Source organism: Equus asinus, chromosome 7, assembly GCF_041296235.1.
Source record: "Equus asinus isolate D_3611 breed Donkey chromosome 7, EquAss-T2T_v2, whole genome shotgun sequence".
Taxonomy (NCBI): Eukaryota; Metazoa; Chordata; class Mammalia; order Perissodactyla; family Equidae; genus Equus; species Equus asinus.
The window spans coordinates 95,092,536-95,109,043 of record NC_091796.1 but is presented as its reverse complement, the minus strand read 5'-3'; the positions used below and the strand labels follow the sequence as shown (position 1 = coordinate 95,109,043).

At 39.4% G+C, this 16,508-nt stretch overlaps 1 protein-coding gene across 8 annotated transcripts in view; it reads right to left on the bottom strand.

Annotated features, from left to right (window-relative positions):
• The window catches only part of ZC3H14 (zinc finger CCCH-type containing 14), a 38,027-nt gene that overhangs the window by 2,988 nt on the left and 18,531 nt on the right, over window positions 1-16,508 (bottom strand). For 2 of the 8 annotated variants that reach the window (XM_014845861.3, XM_014845863.3), the window contains exons 10-13: window positions 9,746-9,820; window positions 4,905-5,064; window positions 3,923-4,155; window positions 327-447 (exon numbers count right to left, since the gene is read on the bottom strand). In XM_014845861.3, the coding sequence (XP_014701347.3) occupies window positions 327-447; window positions 3,923-4,155; window positions 4,905-5,064; window positions 9,746-9,820 (589 nt within the window). The remainder of the gene's footprint in view (window positions 1-326; window positions 448-3,922; window positions 4,156-4,904; window positions 5,065-9,745; window positions 9,821-16,508) is intronic. The other 6 variants (XM_014845864.3, XM_014845865.3, XM_014845866.3 and 3 more) reach the window with 3 other exon arrangements.

The window sequence follows — 16,508 nt, the reverse complement described above, 5'->3', positions numbered from 1 at the left end:
AATGCCTTAAAATCTGTGTATGTATGAACACAACACATACAAACTGGGGCAGTTACCATATACCCAGCTCCTTAAATGTAGCGAATCCTCAAGGAAACCCAGAAATTTCAATATCTCATAGGTATAAGGCACAAAGAAGCCCCCTCCCATCTCCCCATCCCCAAACACACACACATATACACGATGTGCTGTTCTGGGGAAGGGCCATGGAAGGGTCCCAGCATTTAGTTACAAAACTCAAACTTGTCCATAGTAAAGAAAAAACAAAACAAGCTATAAGAAATAAAAATTAACCTGACAACCACAATCTGTTTGTTGCTACTCACTTGCAAGGTGAAACAGGGTGATGGTAAGCACACTCGTCCCCGTTTTTACAGGCAGGCCAGTACTTGCAGCGCTCCAACAGTTTTTCCGGTTTCTGTGCCACACTCAGTTCACTCATCTCAGCTACAAAGAGAAAGGGATTAAAAGCATCTCATTAATTATAATCAATTCAGTACATGGCACCTTTAATAAATTCCCTCAAAACTCAGCCTTAACATCTTATCTTCTTCTATGTCTACAGTTATACAAAAATGAGTCCAAATAATCTGATTAACATTGATAACAGAATCCTATAAGACTCCTAGTAAGCAGACTGTAGTTCTCACTGTGAAAAGTAAAGTGGACAGTGATGCTGCAAATAGAGCCAAAGTTCCTATTAAAAAAACCCAATTCTCAAAATTATTTCAGAGCTGAATTAAATATAAAAAGGAGGAAAGAATATCAAGAAGGGAGCCAATAAAATGAAATGGAAACTGAAAATACAAGGTGATAAAGAATGTGAACTACTTCTCATTTTCAGGCAAGACTATGAGTGGTTCAAACACAAAAGCATTCCCACTCACTCAGGGATACCCAGTTTTCTACGTCCAGGTGATAAACTCGCATCAGTGTCTACAAAGGGAGGAAAAGACTTTTGCCAAAAATGGGTCACAAATATTACCTACAGTGCCAAGCAGATCACCCAACAAAGTGAGTTTGGCTGGGTGTAAGATGATCAATGGCAGAAAGTCTCGGTGCGGAAGAAACAAACAGAGGTGAGGAAGAGCTAACCGGAGAGCAAGCACATGCCCCATCCCCAGGGCTCCCTGCCACGCCACTCACTAGGTCGTGTCCAGTTACAATGTCAGTTACTATAATGTGGGAAACCTGTGTTGCTAGATTTTCTCCTGACTCAGACAGCCAAAAGCGTTTTTATATGACATCTAAATTTTAAATGCTGGCAACTAATTCAAATTTGAAACACAGAATAAATCAAATAAAATTACATCTGAAGGCCATAATGAGCTGCCAACTTCTGGCCCAAGATACCCTAGCCAATAAAAATTAGCATGTTGGGTGTTACATATCACGGTTTATGTTTATGAAAGCACTATCACTCCAACCACATCCCTCTAGTCCTCTTGCCCGACATCAGGCCCTTCAATTGGGCTCTGTAACTTACTAGCTGAGCTAGACATTTTGGGTAAGTGTTATCTAACATCTCAGAACTTCAGTTTCCTCATCTATACAAAGAGAAAATAATGTCTTCCTTAGAGTTTTATGATTAAAATGGAAATGAGAAGGCAGAATAGGCAGCCAGTCAAAACCTAACAATGCAAGCAGCTAGTATCTGAGTACTTAGTGTTCCAGTGACCCAGTCTCAGTCTCCTTACGGAGAACAATCCAGTCCTGAAGCCCAGATAGGAGCATCATCAAAGAGCTATTATGACTGTGCCTGATATATAAACTTTCTATGCTACTTTAAAAACAGTAAGAGTCATTATTTATCTCCAGGACATAAAAGTATCCTTAGTCTCAAATAAAATCTGATAGAGCTGGAAGGAGGAGTTTTCTCCAATTTTAAATGGTTTTTGTGTCATCCCTGTAGAGAAAATGTGTCTTACCCTCCTCTTAAAAAACATACTTTAGACTACGTATATACACGAGAACCCAGGCCAAATGAAGGAAGAGAATACCCAGAGGCAGATTGGCTGGAAAATGGAGTAAGGTAGCTAGATACTCACAAGCAATACTTTACAAGGAAACTTTATCTTTCTGATGGTACTGTTAAGTCATATATACCAAGGTCATGACTTTGGTTTTACCTAACATGTACTTCACAAGCTATTAAAACTTTTCCTGCGGGCCAGCCTGGTGGTGTAGCAGTTAAGTTCACACGCTCCGCTTTGGTGGCCCAGGATTCACATGTTCAGATCCTGGGCAGGGACCTATGCACTGCTCATCAAGCCATGCTGTGGCAGTGTCCCACATACAAAATAGAGGAAGATGAGCACAGATGTTAGCTCAGGGCTAATCTTCCTCACCAAAAACGACGACGACAACACCACCAAACAGCTCCTCCTCCTGTTTAAGAGGCAAATTCACTTTTTATTGCAAGCCGTAAGATCTATGTTGCCATATAATGGCCAGTGGAGGTGGCTTAAAATGGATGCTGCTGTTGGTAGCATCCTTGAAACACTGGACAAAAAGCCACCAAAAGCAATTACAAAGTTTCAAACTCCCTGCTTGGAAGGGCAGAGCAAGAGAGAGCAGAGCCTCTTTGTGGCTGTTATTCAGGAGTCTCTCTGGCATCACTTATGTTCTAAGTGCTACAAAGCTCCATCCTTGAGCAGCAGAAACACTTAGATCAAAGCAATGGTAAAGGACTCATCACCACTCCATAATGGTCACAGCCTGTGCGACCCAGGCAAGAATTTTTACTAACACATTGTTTAGAATGTCACAGCTATGATATATATGCCAATGAAGCCCAATGTGGATAATAACATTTAATGAAATTAGACGTTAATATTCCAAAAATTAAGCTACCAAACTGAAAACCAAAGTAACAAAAACACCAGAATTTTCTCTTATTTTAGATAAAATACACAGGGGCAAGAAATTCGCCCTGCCTGACTACTACAGTTCTTACCACCTTTGTTATCATTTTAAAATTTTTCCTCCTTTCGATAGGCTCAGATTTTCAACTCCTTCCAACAATCAAAACCATGACACTACATTACTGACTAGCAGAAAAAGCATTCAGTTCAAGATAACAGTGATCTCTCTTCACTCACTCATCATCTCCCCCTAAAGGCTAATGTATTTTTAGTGACTGAAAATACATTTTCATACTTCTGTCAAGACAAGGATTACTTTGGAAAAATTTCAAAACCTATTACTGTTTTTTCTTTGAAACTATTTCATTTTTAAGATTGACTAATTGTCTCCCCTGCCAATGAAGGTGTTTCTAAAAACTTTAGAAGGGATGAGAGCCTGCGTATCATTCTCTATCATGAATGAAAGCAGCAGCAGTGATGAGAAAGGCTCTTCTGCCTGAAAGCAGGCTACTATCTGAACTGAATTCCTCTGACGTCTACTAAATATTTAATGCTTCAAAATTAACTTAAACATAAGGTCTTTTCTCAACTTTCAAGAAGTATTTTGACAGATTAGGTCAGAAACTCCTTTCAAGAGAATTTCATTGAGGTAGAAACAGCATCAAAATCAAAATTCATCCTTCTGTCAGGTTAATTATGAGAGAGTATTGCTGGTACAAGGGGAAAGTAACAAGTATAGTTTCTAAAGGCAAAAAGGTAGACAGTGAACAAGAATGATGGTTCATCCTTTAACAAGCCTAATTAAGAGGTATTCCTTGACTTCCATGGCTGAATTCCATTTTACCACTGGAATAACAGGCCACCTATGAAACACACACAGGAAAAAGAGTCTCACATTTAACTAGTCATTTTGTCTGAAAAAAGAAAAAAGGCCACTACTGAATTATAAATATAAGCAAGGCCTCCAACCAATATTCACTCAAGGTAGAGACACATGTCAAAGATTCCCTTCACAATGACAGCACCCTGAAAAGGGCAAATCTGCGCTCTCAACACACCGTTTGAAAAGCTACCATTTGGGTCATCAAGCTGCCTGCTCATCAAGTGCAACTGCTGTGGGTGGAGGAGACCTCTGAGTCCCTTGTTTGAGGCTGCAGTTTGGTTTACGGGTTTCATTCCTTCAAAGCACATGTCCTCCTCTTGATCTGACATGTATCCTGGGGGGCTGGGGACACCATCCAGCGTCACTATAAACTTGGGACTTGCAGGTTTATCTGGTTGTACAAGATCTCTGCCAGACAGATAGAAAATACCATAGAATTAGGGAAACGAACACAAAAAGCTGAGCCTCCTAAAGTGCTCTTCAGCAGACCTATCACTCCCTCACTTGCTTTGCGATTTCTTCAGTAAAAAAAGACTTGGTAGGACTTCCAGGTACAGCATTAATGGACTCCTGTTAACACAGAGGCGACAGCCAATCACTGCAGCAGCATCACCAGCGACCCTCCAGGCTGCACTAAGGACAATCTCCCCTCAACCCTGACCCCCAACGTCCAGTTGATCCTTGTAAGGTCACATGGAAATAAACTAAAAAATCAGCATCTATGCTCAGAACACAATAGCCAGGAGGTCTATATTTACACTAGTTTTATGGTTTGTACGTTTGTTCCTTTACAGGACAATTTAGTCCATTTTCTATGGGAAGAATCACCCCGACCCAATGTGCTCTCTCTCTCTGGAGAGATTTCTTGATTTCGATCACCTGACTTTTAAACTTTCATTTCCTGGATGTGCGTAAAGAAAAGAATCTTATTAATAGAGCTAAATCATAGATTGACTTATTTGTAGGATAATGGATTTCTGAACAAGAAAGATCAACTAGAAATTCCGAAAATTGAATTTGGCTTATTATACATGGCCTAACTACTGAATCAATAAAAGCAGTCTACAGGAAGGGGAGGAGGGAAGCTGGGAACTAATGGTTAACCTGTACTATCTAATCAACACAAATTAGCTACACAAGAAAAAGAAACCATCTACCGTGTCTGCATAAGGTGTCCTGAAAGTACCCGAAGGGTATCTGCAGTCTTCATCCCCGACTCCTGGTTTGGTGCCACTACTATCTCCTCAGACAGCTTTGGCTTCTTCAGAATAAATGATCTTGTGTCTGCATGGACCATGGATTCCATGTCATAGTAATCTGAGCCAAAAAAATTGGCCACAAATGTTTACTTTTGTATACCTTGCATTCCCAACATCACACACGTGAGAAGAATGTCAATCCTTTATATAGCTATAATTATTTTCAAAGGAAAATCACAATGGTTCTACTCAGGAATGGGGTGCCATTCTGTGCCAAACATCTTTTCAAAGAAGTATTCCTTTCCTCACACGACACATACCAAGAGAAGCTAATGAACACTCCCTGCCTACAGTACAGAAGGGTTCTTATGTGAGGCATCTAATGGGATATTAACAATATAAACTTACTTAAAGTACAATATTTTCTAAAAACATGGAGAATACAGAGTTCTAATGCTTCCTAGAATTATAATTTAAAAATCTTTCTAAAATCTGTTTTGTTCATTTTGCACAGTACCACTTACAGAGAAGAACAGATCCTGATGAAAAGAATTCAACTGGCATAATTTCTACCTGGTTGTAGATAAAACTTTGAAAGGGAATTTTAAGACGAATGGGCATTTAAAACACTACAGCAAGGAAAACACTGACCTTCAATGAAAACAATCACAGCTCACATCACCTACAATATGCTTTTTAAGCCCAACTACTTTATAAAATATACCAAGACCTGGCACCCAGAATGGAGATGGTTAACCTATCAATATACTATCAACTGACTAAAGTTAATGAGTTGCACTTAAAAGTTAACAGGCAAATAACAGAGACCAAAACTCACAGGATATTCATTCATGTTCATTCAATGAGCAAAGTGAACACCTGAGAGACCATAGTAAGTATGCAAAGAAGAAAAAACAGAAAAATAGATGTATACACAATTTCAGCACAGCAGGCCCCAAAAGGTGATCCTAAGGGGATATGAATAAGGTATTGGGAGAATACAAAACAACTACTCCAGCTGGGGAATCAAGGACAAGCTTACAAAGGATGAACATTTGAAGCAGGTATTAAAGGAACGAGCAGGAATAAACCAGGAAGGGGAGAGAGGTGGAAAATAAACAGAGCATTTCATGCAGAGGAAAGTGCCCGGACAAAGGCAAGGCTTTTGTGAGGCACGAGGAATCTGAGACCTGGTGAGGAATGTGGCATGGCTGGAGAGGTGTGTGGGGTGGGCTGAGTAGGTAAGTAGTAAGGAAGGCTGAGGCATAAAGGATCTTGTATGTGTCAGTGAGTCTGGATTCTGGTATAGAAGTAGTAAGTAACCAAGAGAGGTTTATACGTAGGGAAGTGACATGATCAAATTGGTTTTTAGAAAAACAGAGAGTGTGAAGATTGGACTGGAGTTCTAGATCTGTTGAGAGACGGCTGCCCAGGAGAAACGGTGAAGCTGAATGACAAGATTCTAACCCTCTGTCCTATTCTGACCCATGTGAGAGAGAGAGAAGACACACTCCACACTCCCATCAGCACTAGCAGTTCAGAGCAGTTGCATTTTCAAATACCATCCCAGGAAGGAAGAGCCGTGGAGACGGTGATATAGGAGTGACAGCAGGAGGAGAAACTTGACTCAGGAAATAGAGAACAGGATGAAGCAGATTTAAAAGGGGGCAAAGACAAATTTAATTTTTGATTTATTTAGTTTGAAGTTTTTTGTTGGGTTCTTAGATGATTATGAAGAAGCTGAAAATTCAGATTGGATCAATAGGAGGGGGAGAGAAAAAAGAGAGGCAGAGTCGAAACTGAAGGTAAAATATAAATGTTTAATAAATTGCACATATTCAGTGCTGCTGTCTTCTCAGCGAATCCTCATAGGGAGCCTAAGAAGTAGATTTCCCCTGACATTACAGACGACCAATTTGCAAAACAAAGTTCTTCAATGATTCACTAAGCTCTCACAGCTCCCACAGGGAAAGCCCAGAACTGAGTCCATGGGCCGACGCGACACTCCTCATCACCCTGCACTCTGTGAGGCAAAGCAGTTCTACTAGTTTGCAGCTTGGGAAAATATAGAAGAGATGAAAACAATGCTGAGAGGGCAGGACATGGGGTGAAGTTAACATTTTAAAGGGCAGTAATGGAGGAGAGGAGTTTATAAAGGAGAATGAAAAGGAATTAGTAGAAGAATAGAAAGTGAAGTCCTGGAAGCCAAAGGATCAAAGACTGAAGAAAACACAGGAATGCAAGTGCAAGTGTCACATACCACAGAGGGTAGAAAAGCATGCACAGCCTACACAAGTCACTGGTCACCTTTGCAAGATTAACGCTTTGGCAGCCTGAGTCAAGCAGAAGCAGACTGATGGGAGAGTTAGACATCTTCTGGGTGAAAAACACAGGCTGAACCCACACATTCTGCTTCCTCCTGGAACCTCACTAAAATGTCAATAAAGAATTAATAATAAATAAATAAACTCGCAAAGAAAATAATTGTAAAAGGAGAGACGACATTTTGAAAGTGGAAAACTAACTTAGCAGATCTTCAAAACTGAGTCTTAAGCCAATAATGAAGCAATTCAATGTGAATGCCAAGATTCTCCAAAGGCTGCGAAACTGGCAGCAGAGGGGACCTTGGAAATGGCTGAGGGAGAAGACAGGGCAAAACAGGTTGTTCAAGTGTCCACTTCAGAAGCAGTTAGTTCTTTCTCAACTCTCTCTCTCTTCTTCGTCTCTGATCCTTACCACACCTATCCCTACCTCTACAGTGAAGATATCTGGAATAACTGGAGATGTGCTTTCCCGATGATCAGTGTTGGAGAGGCCTATGAATGAAGCATCATGGTCTCTGATGGGAAGGTGCTACAACAAAATAAACTAAGTGTATAATACTAAAATGTTTTTTTAATACTACTAAAACTTCAAAGAGCAGTTAGATTTCCTGATAACCTTTGACCATTTTCTCCCTTGGAGAAAAGTAGAGCTTTAGATTCTTGAAAAGGTAAAAACAGAGGGGTCTCTGGACCAAACGATGCTAACCATGCTCAAAGAAGTACCATTCTGAAAACAGAGGAGATGAGGGTTTGTTAAAGTAAACAATATGTAGTAATTAATGTTGAGGTGCCTCCTCCAGCCCCGTTTCCCACTTAGCTTCCAGAACCCTGGCAGCCAATCCATTACCCGAAACATCATTCTTTGAAGAAGCTGCCCAGCCTAAGAGGAAAGGCCTAGAGACAGTGACATCAGAGTACCCCCAAACTAGACAGGCAAGACAAATCACTCTCCACTGTAGGATCTACATTCAAATGTGAAGTCAAAAGCTCCCCCATCCCACCTCCCAATTAATGAACCCAGAACACCAAGCAACTCTTTAAATGCCTCTCTCTTAAATATAAGACAACCAAGGATCCCGAAACATCTAAGGAAAACCTGTCACAAAAGACAGCAATCAAAACAAACAAACAATTAGGAGAAAACAAGACCAGGGAAGGACGGGAAGAAAATGTCCAAAACTACCTTTACTATCGTCAGAGAAATAAAAGAAAGTATTTGCATACGTGAAACAAAATCAGTCTGTTAAGAAAATACATAAGAAATATGCAGAAACAAAAGGGCTCTCAGAAATAAAAAATATGATAGGACGTAAGCAAAGGATGTAGTCATTCAGAATGACTTGATGCTTCAAACTGTATGTGCACTGTGGATAAAAATAAAAACTAAAGGAAACAAAAAGAATGCATAAGAGCTGATGAAGTGGATACAACACACACAGACCATAGCTGTCCAACATTTGGAAAGAAAATCCTCTATGTAGAAAGCAAAATGGAATGTTGAGAGATGAGAGGGCAAAATCACGGAGGGAGAACATCTGAACACTCTTATAGGCAGAAGGGAGAAGCCAGAGGAGAGGCAGAGACTAAAGCGACAGGAGCGTGATGATACTAGAATGGTCATCAACTGGGTACGATCTGGCATCTGGGTGGAAGGTACCCCTTAGAGCAGACAAGCACATCGTTGTGAGACAGAAGGCTGGGGAAGGGTCAAGGAATACAGCTGCCGACTACGGAGATCTGACCAAGGGGGAAGAAAATTCAGTTAGGAGCTGACAGGGAGGGTCAAGGGACCAGAGCTTCCAACAACAGGCAGGTTTAGGGGAAATAGAAGGAAGCAGGAGAAAATAAGATTTCTGAATTTAAGATTGCAGGTATCCAATAATTCCCTTCATTTATTCAGCAGATATTTATAGGTATTAACATGCATCTGGCAGGGCTGGGCACTGAGAACACAGAGATAAATAAGGCAGTAGCCCCAGACCTGAAGTAGCCCCTGGTATGTGTGTCTCTGTGTGCTGGGGGTGGTGGAGACAGGTTAAACAAGTTACAGTGGCCTCTAAGAATGACAAGTTCTAGGTGTGGCCCTGATCATGAGATTCTAAAGTGAAGTGAAAGTGAGGATAAGGTTGAACAGGCCAGAGGACACTCAAGCAGCTCAGGGCAATGGCAAAAGTAGAGTAGAGAAGAGAGCAGGGTAGGGACTCAAATCATCCCTGGAGCTGGGGAGTGAGCAGGGACCTAGGTGAAATGGCATCAAAGGAAGAAAGTTTTTGAATGAGGCAAAAAATACAAACACCATATAACACGAAAAAAATGCAGACCTTGTCTCCTGGCCCTAGAATATTTCCAAAGATCTAAATATGGCATGTTAGGGCAGGATCTTCGAGATCTAAGATACGTTAAATGAGGTGTAAGGAATGGAAATAGCAACTAAAAAATGCTAGATTACAATGAAAATTTAACATTATTACCAACCTTGACTGATCTGCAGAGTTTCTGCCACTACTGGGTCAATCTGCAGTCGGGATAACAATTGCCTCTGCTGAGTTCCTAGAATATAAATTTTAACACTTCACTAAGCTTAAAAAACAAACAATATCAGCTTCCACGTTTCCCAGAAATTAAGCCCAAAATAGTCTTTCTGGGTTCTTAAAGTCTTAAAAGTAATTTAAAGATTCAACAATACAATTTAATAATATTTACAGACCAAAGGTATGTGAGACAAAAACCTATACTTAGGGTTAAACCAAAAATGCCAATGTAGGACATTCCTGGTTTTCCCTCTATCTGAAACCCCTATTTTTTGGACTAGAAGTAAGCCTTGGGATAAAGGTAAAGGGTGGCAAAGGCAGGTGGAGGTGCTGCATGGACCCAGAGCTGGTGCCATGGGAGAGGCAAAGAACAACTAACTGCAAGATCAACATGAAAAGCATCTTCCTCCATCACCTGGGCTCTTACCGCTACCACTCACTCCCCTACCTCAGAAATGCAAAACAAAACTGAATTATCTGGTCACAGACGTCCCAACAGACAAACTGGTTTTGGATGGATACAAAGAGAACAACAAGTAAGTACGACATTCAGAGCTTTGCAGTCCAGGTCCTACATCAGCAAAGCATGAAAATAATCATTTGAATCTCCTGTAAGAAAAAATGCTCAACTAGAGTATTTATTATCTCTTAAACAGGTTCGTAATTTCCTCATAGTTACACTGCAAAACAAAGCAAACCAAGGACACAGAATTGATTTTCTCTATCTTCAATTTGATGCTAAGCTCCTTGAGGGATGGGAGGATGTCACACTTCTTTGAATCTCTCCACTCAGTACTTAGCAGATACTAGGTACTCACCTGCTGATTTAAAATAAAAGTGTTAGAGGACAGTATACAAAAAGATGTGACTGACACAGTTCCAATACTGAAATATTAATAAGATGCTTGGATGCTAATTTTTAGTATATCTATTACCAGTGGTTTCACAAGGACAGCCTTTGCTCACTCAGTGCAAACATCTAAGTTAGCAATCGCTTGCTAACTACCATGAGTCATTTAAATGGGTTTTTAAATTTTAAAAGCTATATTTAATTCAAAATTCTATTAGCTTTTGGTCAAAATTTTATTTGGTCAAGTTGTATCCCTGTAGGACAGCTTGGGAAACTGACACATACTAGGTTACAGGAAGAATGCTCTTTCAATTCAAATACTACAACAGGTCTCTTTAACATAAACCATGAACAACAAAAGAATTATACATTTTAAAATAATTTCATGAGACAGATACAAGCAACAGGACCATTCTCTCACATTTCAAATTTTGCTTCATCTCTCTATGCTCATCTATCTTTTCAAAACATTTAGAGAGACACACTAAAAAGGATGACATTCTGGGAAGTTCTGGGCTTCTAAGTTAGATCCTGTAAACTCTGATTCTGTCATTAAAAGTCCATGAAAAATTCAAGTTCTTTGTGACACACTGCTTCCATAAGAGAACTACAGTCAAGTTACATGAAAAGATAAAGATCCATGGGGGAGTACACAGAAGATATCACATACTAGGAATTTACCTTTGTCAATGTTTCTAAGGAAGCCAATTATTTTTACATCAGTAATCCTTGACTGTGATTCAAAATCTACTTCCTCTTGAAGATCTTCAAACTGCCTGTTGCACTCACATGCTGATGTTGAATGTTCATTCATTTTAACCTCCAAAGATGAAATTTTTGCTTCAATCTGTGACACTCTAACATTTAGATCAAAAAGATTTGCTTCCACTGTCAAAATTGCTGCTTTCATTCCTTTAATTTCATTGATATCAGTTGATATTTTCCTTAAAAGATGCGAAATATTGTCTAGTTCATTCAGTGAACAAGAGGAACTTGCTACAGAGCCTAAGTCAATTGGCCCAGGTGAGAATAAAATTGGTAAAGATGGTGATGGAAACCTTGAAGACATTTTCATTAAATTTTCTCTCCCTCTTAATATCTGGTAATTCTTGCTTCAGAGCCCATTAAATTGCTTCACCAAAAGTAAAAGGAGTGATTAAAGCTGTTACTTTAGGAAGTATCAGCAGTGAGTAACATTTTAAAATATATAATTGAAAAGACACGGTTGTACATTTCTGGAGTCAAAATTCAAAGTAAACTTGAAAATGCTAAACAAACCAGACCAATGTTCTCTTTGCCACCACTAAAAGGCCCTAATACATAGTCCCATATATCCTCTAAGTTCTACTCACAGCTCGTTCCCAAACAATAGATCCTATTATTACATACCAAAGAAATTCTGGCTTCTGATTGGCTGAAAGCAGACATGTGACACACAAAGAATTTTCTATTATTTACCTCATATGGCAAGGAGTACTGAAGATCTGAAGGATAAATTAAGCAATATAACAACATTAAGTATTTTATACCTGAATATGTGAATTTAATGTATTTCTGCCCCTTCATCTATTAAGCCATAATTTTCAAGCTTCAGATTGTTTTATGTAGTATTTTGAATTTCATTTCCCCTTGAAAATAGTATGAAAGTATTTGGCATTTCTTTCGTAGGGAGAGGACAGGGAAGGTAACTGGACCAATGACCACAGACAAATCTCTTTAAAAATTAATGTGGTAATAATGGAATTCAACTGCACTGATATGATATGGATATGGTAGGAATTTAAAGATAGGGGAAATGAGGATGTGGCCTTCATTTGATACTAGACCATTATTAGCTATGTGATTTTTCTCCCATTCTGTGGGTTTTTCCATATTCTTGATAGTATCCTTTGAAACACAAAGTTTTTAACTTTGATGAAATCCAATTTACCTATTTTTTCTTTGGTGGCTTGTGCTTTTGGTGCCACTATCTAAGAAACCATTGCCTAATGCAAGCTCATTTAGATTTCTAATTTTTCTCCTAAGAGTTTTATAATTTTACCTCTTACATTTAGGTTTTTGATTCATTTTGAGTTAATTTCTATATACAGTATAAGGTAAGGGTCCAACTTCATTCTTTTGCATGTGGATATCCAGCAGTCCAGCACCATTTGTTGCAAAGACTATTCTTTCCCTGATGAATTACCTTGGTACCCTTGTAGAAAATCAACTGGCCATAAATGTAAGGGTTCACTTCTGGACTCTCAATTTGATTCCACTGGTCTATGTATAGACCCTTATGCCAGTGCTAGTCTTGATTACTGTAGCTCTGTAGGAAGTTTTGAAATAGGGAAATGTAAGTCCTCTAACTCTATTATTTTTCAATAGTTTTGGCTTTTCTAGGTCCTTTTCATTTCCAAATGAATTTTAGGATCAGTTCACCAATTTCTGCAAAAAAGCCAGCAGGGATTTAACAGAGACTGAGATGAATTCACAGATCAATTTGGGGAGTACTGCCATCTTAACAATACTAAAGTCTTCCAATCTGTGAACATGGAATGTCTTCCCACGGTTTAGTTTGAAAAAGGTCATTTTTACTTTGGTTTACTTGCCAAATAACAAATAAGCTGTGCAAAATATAAGCATGCAAGATGGTAGACATAGCTCCCCCAGGCTCTCCAAAAGAAGAGTTCTTATAAAGAACCGTAGCCTTTCATTTCCCAGTTAAACAGTGGTAGTTCACCATAACAGAATAAAGAGAAAGTGCTAAAATTTACATAATAAGAATCTTTATTCTTTATTCTTATTTCTCCACTGTATCCGTAAATTAATCTAAGTCTTCAAAATCTTTAGATAGAATATAATTTTCAAACCTTACAAGGCTTTGGATTCACACAGAATCTTTTTTTTTTTTCAAAGATTGGCACCTGCACTAACAACTGTTGCTAATCTTCCTTTTTTTCCCTCCTGCTGCTTCACCCCAAAGACCCCCCCCCCAGTACATAGTTGTATATTTTAGTTGTGGGTCCTTCTGGTTGTGCCATGTGGGACGCCACCTCAGCATGGTCTGATGAGCAGTGCCATGTCTGCGCCCAGGACCTAAACTGGCGAAACTTTGGGCCGCTGAAGTGGAGTGCGGAAACTTAACGACTCAGCCACAGCATCAGCCCCTCACACAGAATTTTTTAAGAGCACTAGCTGATAGAAGACCTCTATAGTAAACATTAGGAAGAGCAGCACATCCTCAGCCAAGTGCCACCTGCAAACCAGTAGGGTCACTCAAGAGCAGCAAACACAACTGCAATGAGAAAAGCAGGACGGCAGACTTAACAGGATGAATCTCAAAGAAACAAGGTGCCTAAAAAGAGCCCGTTTGAGGCTTCCTGTTATCATCCATCATACCCACCCCAACTTTAGAATGCAAAATAAGCAAATATCTTGCCATAGATTCCAATGTAAATATCCATGAGCAGAGGAAGTTTATATATTTTAAGGAAACTAGAGCACAGAAAGGTTAAAGTCAGCTAGTAAGTGGCAGGGCCTGGATTAACACCTAAGTAGTCTGGCTCCAAGTCCATAATCATAATCACTATATTATTATACTTTTCTCCGTGATACATTAAGTGGAACAAAACATGTCACAGAGAAATCCATGCAGTCTAATCCCTATTTTATATACACATATATGCTTGTGCGTATAAATATACACAGAATTCTACTTTATACAGAAAGGATGCACATGTACATAACACAGGACAAAAACACCACGAAGACCACAGACATAGACCTAACTGCTGTAAGTGCTGTGCTTACCTCTGAAGAAGGCAGTGGGCAGGATGAAGCAGGGATTTCCCTTGTTTTCTCTGAATATCCCTTTTTACTAAGATTCTTTCACAGTGCTTCCAGTCCAACATAATATATTGAATATATCCATTTATATAGCCTCTCTTTCTGGAGAGGCTATAAAAATGAAGAGCTTAAAAAGGGTACAAATTCCTAACAACACACAGCAGTGGACTCCAAATTGGGTTTCTAAGATTATCCACTGAGGTGTAGAACATCAGAAGTTCTATTACATTAGAAATATTTCTATCTCCATCCTCCTTAGAGTTCTATTTTTACATGTTCTAACATACATATCAATAATAGTCTGTGTGTGTATATGTAAATAAAATATATATACTGAAGTGTCACGTTGAAAATGACTACAGAATACAAAAAATTGTGTGGTCAGAAATACAAAAATATGGAGATCTCTGATTTAGAGATGGGGGTTACGGAAGGGATCAGAGCAGATTAGATTTCAACCACCTCTGGGAAATAGAACATATATGGACAAGTACTGGCTGTGAAGGAGAGCAAAAAAGCCACAAAAGAGACCCTGGGAAAAGTGCAAGTGAGATGCAAGGCAGGAGCAACACACTCATTAAGGCAACAAATATTTACTGAGCTCCTATGATATGCCAGGCATGGTTCTGAGCACTCACTAACAGCAATGAACACCACACACACACGCACGCACAAACACACAACCCCCTGGTCAGAGCTTACATTCTGGTGGAGAGGGGAAGGAGATAAACTTTGAAACCAAACGCACAGAAAAACAAAATATATGTTAAAATATAACATATTTTATGTTGATATTTAAAGCCCTGAGTCTGGATAAAAATATCTAAACTATGAAAACATAAAATATATATATTAGATGGTAGTAAGTGCTACGGAGAAAAATAAAGCTTTAAAAAAGTGGGTTAGGGACCACGGGGGTAGGACACTGAGGATGGCCTCACAGAAATGCCTTTGGGGCAAGGTATGTCAACACCTGAAAGAAAACATTCCAGGGAGAGGGAAAGCATCTCAGTGTGCTCTGAAATAGAAAAACACACCAAGTATGTCAGGGTAACAGCAAGGAGAACAAAGTGGAGGGAGGGAGAGGGTGGTAGGTGATGAGATCAGGTAGGACTCTGACTCTGACTTGGAGCATAATGGGGAGCCACCAGAGGGTTCTGCACAGGGGAGTGGCATGATCTAATTTACAGTTTAAGAGGATCACTCTGCTGCTGTGTGGAATAGAGACTGTAGGAGGACAAGTTTGAAAGCAGACAGACCAGTAAGGACACTATTCCAATAATCAAAGCAAGGCATGGATGATGGCTCACACTAGGATGGTAGAGGCAGATGTGATGAGGGGTGGGTGATTTTAGTATATTCTGAAGGCAGAAGCTGACAGCATTTGCTAAAGTTAAAGGAGGGAGGAAGGTAAAAGGAGAGAGGAAAGGAAGAACAGCCATAGCACTAGGCTCTTGGCCTGAGCAACTGAAAAGGTAAAACTGCCATTAACTAAAGTGAGGAAGACTAGAGCAAAAACAGATTGGAGGGGAAGATCGTTTGCTGTTAGGCTCTAGACAAGTTTAAAATGATTTATTATATATCCAGAAAGAAATGTAGAGTAAGCAGTTGGATAGGAACTAGAAATTCAGGTGGCAAGGTCCAAGCTGGAGATATAAATTTGGGAGCTGACAGTGCAAAGATGATATTTAATCTGGATGAAATGAACAAAGGGGCATCCAACTGTGAGAAGTTGGAGCCATGAGCAAAGAAGACTACAAAGGATGTGAAACAGAAAACAAGGTTTGCGAATGATATAGCCAGACAGACATTTAAAAGATAAAATTTTAAAAATTTTAAAGAAGTGTTCTTTTCTACGGAAACAGCAAATTATCTGGGGATAATCTAGACAGCTAGTGGGAGTATAAGCACCCCCTAGGGAAATTACTCCACAATTTCAAGGCCAACTGCAGCTACTTGTCTGCTTTATTTAAAACAAAACTTGCCCACAATAAAGATTAGCCCACACAACTCTAGGTAAGCCTTTGTA